Raw genomic sequence first — 2,087 nt, forward strand, 5'->3', positions numbered from 1 at the left:
ATGTCGCCGGTGACCACGCTGGCGCTGGACATGGACAACCTGGCGGGGCTGGGCAGGTGAGCGGGGCAGGGACCGGGGGGGCTGCCCTGAGCCACGCGGGGCTGAGCACCCTGCTGTGGAGGGGGCATAGGGCGTTTGGCACCCCCCCTCCCCTCCACTTCAGCCCCTGCTTCCTCGCCCACCTCGGGGTGCCGCGGGCTGACCCTCTTCCCCGCTCTGCCCGCAGCCACTGGGACACCCCCAAGCGGAAGGTCGCCGGGCTGTCCTTCCAGAGCCAGTGGTCCAGCCTGTCCCAAGAATCGGTGGCCTCGGACTCCTCCCGGGACTCGGTCTCCTCCGAGTCCTCGGATGCGGGTGAGTGAGGGGCGCCGCTGCAGCCCCCCCCGCCTCGGGACTGATGCCGTGCAGAGGGAGCTGTGGCATGGAGGGGGCTTGGGGGGGTGTCCCCTGGCAGCGGGGTGGAGGAGGTGTGGGCAGAGGGCCCCCTTCGTGCGGCTGGTGAGGCGGGGAGGGGGATTTGAGGCTGGGGGCTTCTTGGGGTGCACGTGGGAGCTGGGCCCCATTCTGCTGCCAGCTCCTGGCCCTGCTCTGAGTCACTCCCGCCAGGCGCCCAGCCCGCCCCGGCTTCAAATTGGAACTTCCTTCACGGCGCTTCCGACTGTGATCCCTTCCCTATGGGGGACGATGGGCAAGAGCCTCCCCCCAGCCCTGCTCCCCTGGGGGCTTGGCCATGGACCCCCCCAGCAGGGTCTCTGGTCGGGGTGATGTGGGATATCCTAGCCAGGACGGGTGTTCCCAGGGTCAGTGCCATCCCTTTGCCGTGCTTGGGGGGGCTTTCTGAGGGATCCCGTGACACACAGTGGGTACCAGCAGCCATAGTCCCCTCCCCAGCAGCAGTGGGGAAGCACAGCTGGGATGTGGGGGGCTCCTCTGCCCAGCTGCATCCTGTGAAGGGCCCTGCAATAGCAGTGCTGGTGCTGTGCTGGGACAGGGCATGGCTCGGTCCCCAGCGGGGCCCAATTTCTTCCCCCCGCGGTGCTACCCCTGCCCCTTGTTCCCACAGGAGTGGGGCTGGACTCCCCCACGCAGGAGGACCCCGCGGTGCTGGAGGAAGTGTGAGTGCCCCGTCCCCCTCCTCAAGTCTCCCCCCCACCTTGCTCTCCCCTGCCTCCAGTGCCCCAGTCCCAGCCTCTCCCAGTCTTGCTGGGATGCTGTGCTTCCAGCTGTGCACACACACCACCCCACCCTCCCCAAATCTACTTCTAGGGGGGTGAGAAACCACCCTGCTCTGGGGAGAGCGGGGATGCAGGCAGGGTTCTGGCAGCGGGTGCAAGCAGGAAGCCCACATGGTGCTACCTTGCTGCGGCCGGCCCAAACCCTCTTCTGGGCTGCGCTGGCAGAGACGGCTGGCTGCCAGCTCGCCGCCTTGCCGTGCAATGGGACCGGGGTGCTGAGCACCCCCCCTGGGCTCCCAACAGCCCCCCCGCCTCCCTAGGGACCCTTGGGGTGCTGTTGGGATGGGGGGGTGCAGCGTTCAGCTGAGGGCAAAGCTCTGCAGCGGTGCCCTGTGCAGGGGTGAGGGGCTCTGCCTGCTGTACCCACTGCCTGCCCCCCTTACTGGAGAGGTGCACCCGAGATACCCCCGTACCCCACCACCACCTCATGCCAGTGCTGTGCCGGTGGCTTCACCCAGCCGTTGGCAGAGCCTGGCTGTGGCAGATGTGCCGGGTGAATGTGTAACTGGGGGCAGATGGTGGGAGCGGGGCAGCCATGGGGCTGGGTGTATTCAGCTGCAGGGGATGTGCCGGTCGCGGCGTGCCGCCGGCACGGCCATATGGCTGCCGGCCAGCATCCCTGCCGCGGGCGGATTTACATACAGGTGGAGAGCGAGCGCCGCTGCTGCCGGCTTTGTCTGGGCACAGAGTGAGGTCATTGGGGTGCCCCAGACCACCCCAGTGTGCTGCCTGCTCCCCCCAGCCCCGGGTTGGGGTCCCTGGTCTGAAAACTGCAGTGTCCAGATGGGGCATTAACCCTTTGTGGGGCTGAAAACCCTGGCCATTGGGCTTCTTTCCCTTGGGGGGGGGGGG

General features: G+C 68.0%; 1 protein-coding gene across 1 annotated transcript in view; it reads left to right on the forward strand.

Moving 5' to 3' along the window:
- The window catches only part of CDC25B (cell division cycle 25B), a 7,072-nt gene continuing 4,985 nt past the window's right edge, over positions 1-2,087 (forward strand). The window contains exons 1-3 of the mRNA XM_014936118.1: positions 1-56; positions 227-354; positions 1,064-1,115. Of these exons, the coding sequence (XP_014791604.1) occupies positions 1-56; positions 227-354; positions 1,064-1,115 (236 nt within the window). The remainder of the gene's footprint in view (positions 57-226; positions 355-1,063; positions 1,116-2,087) is intronic.

The sequence above is a fragment of the Calidris pugnax genome, unplaced genomic scaffold, assembly GCF_001431845.1.
Source record: "Calidris pugnax isolate Ruff unplaced genomic scaffold, ASM143184v1 scaffold14, whole genome shotgun sequence".
Taxonomy (NCBI): domain Eukaryota; kingdom Metazoa; phylum Chordata; class Aves; order Charadriiformes; family Scolopacidae; genus Calidris; species Calidris pugnax.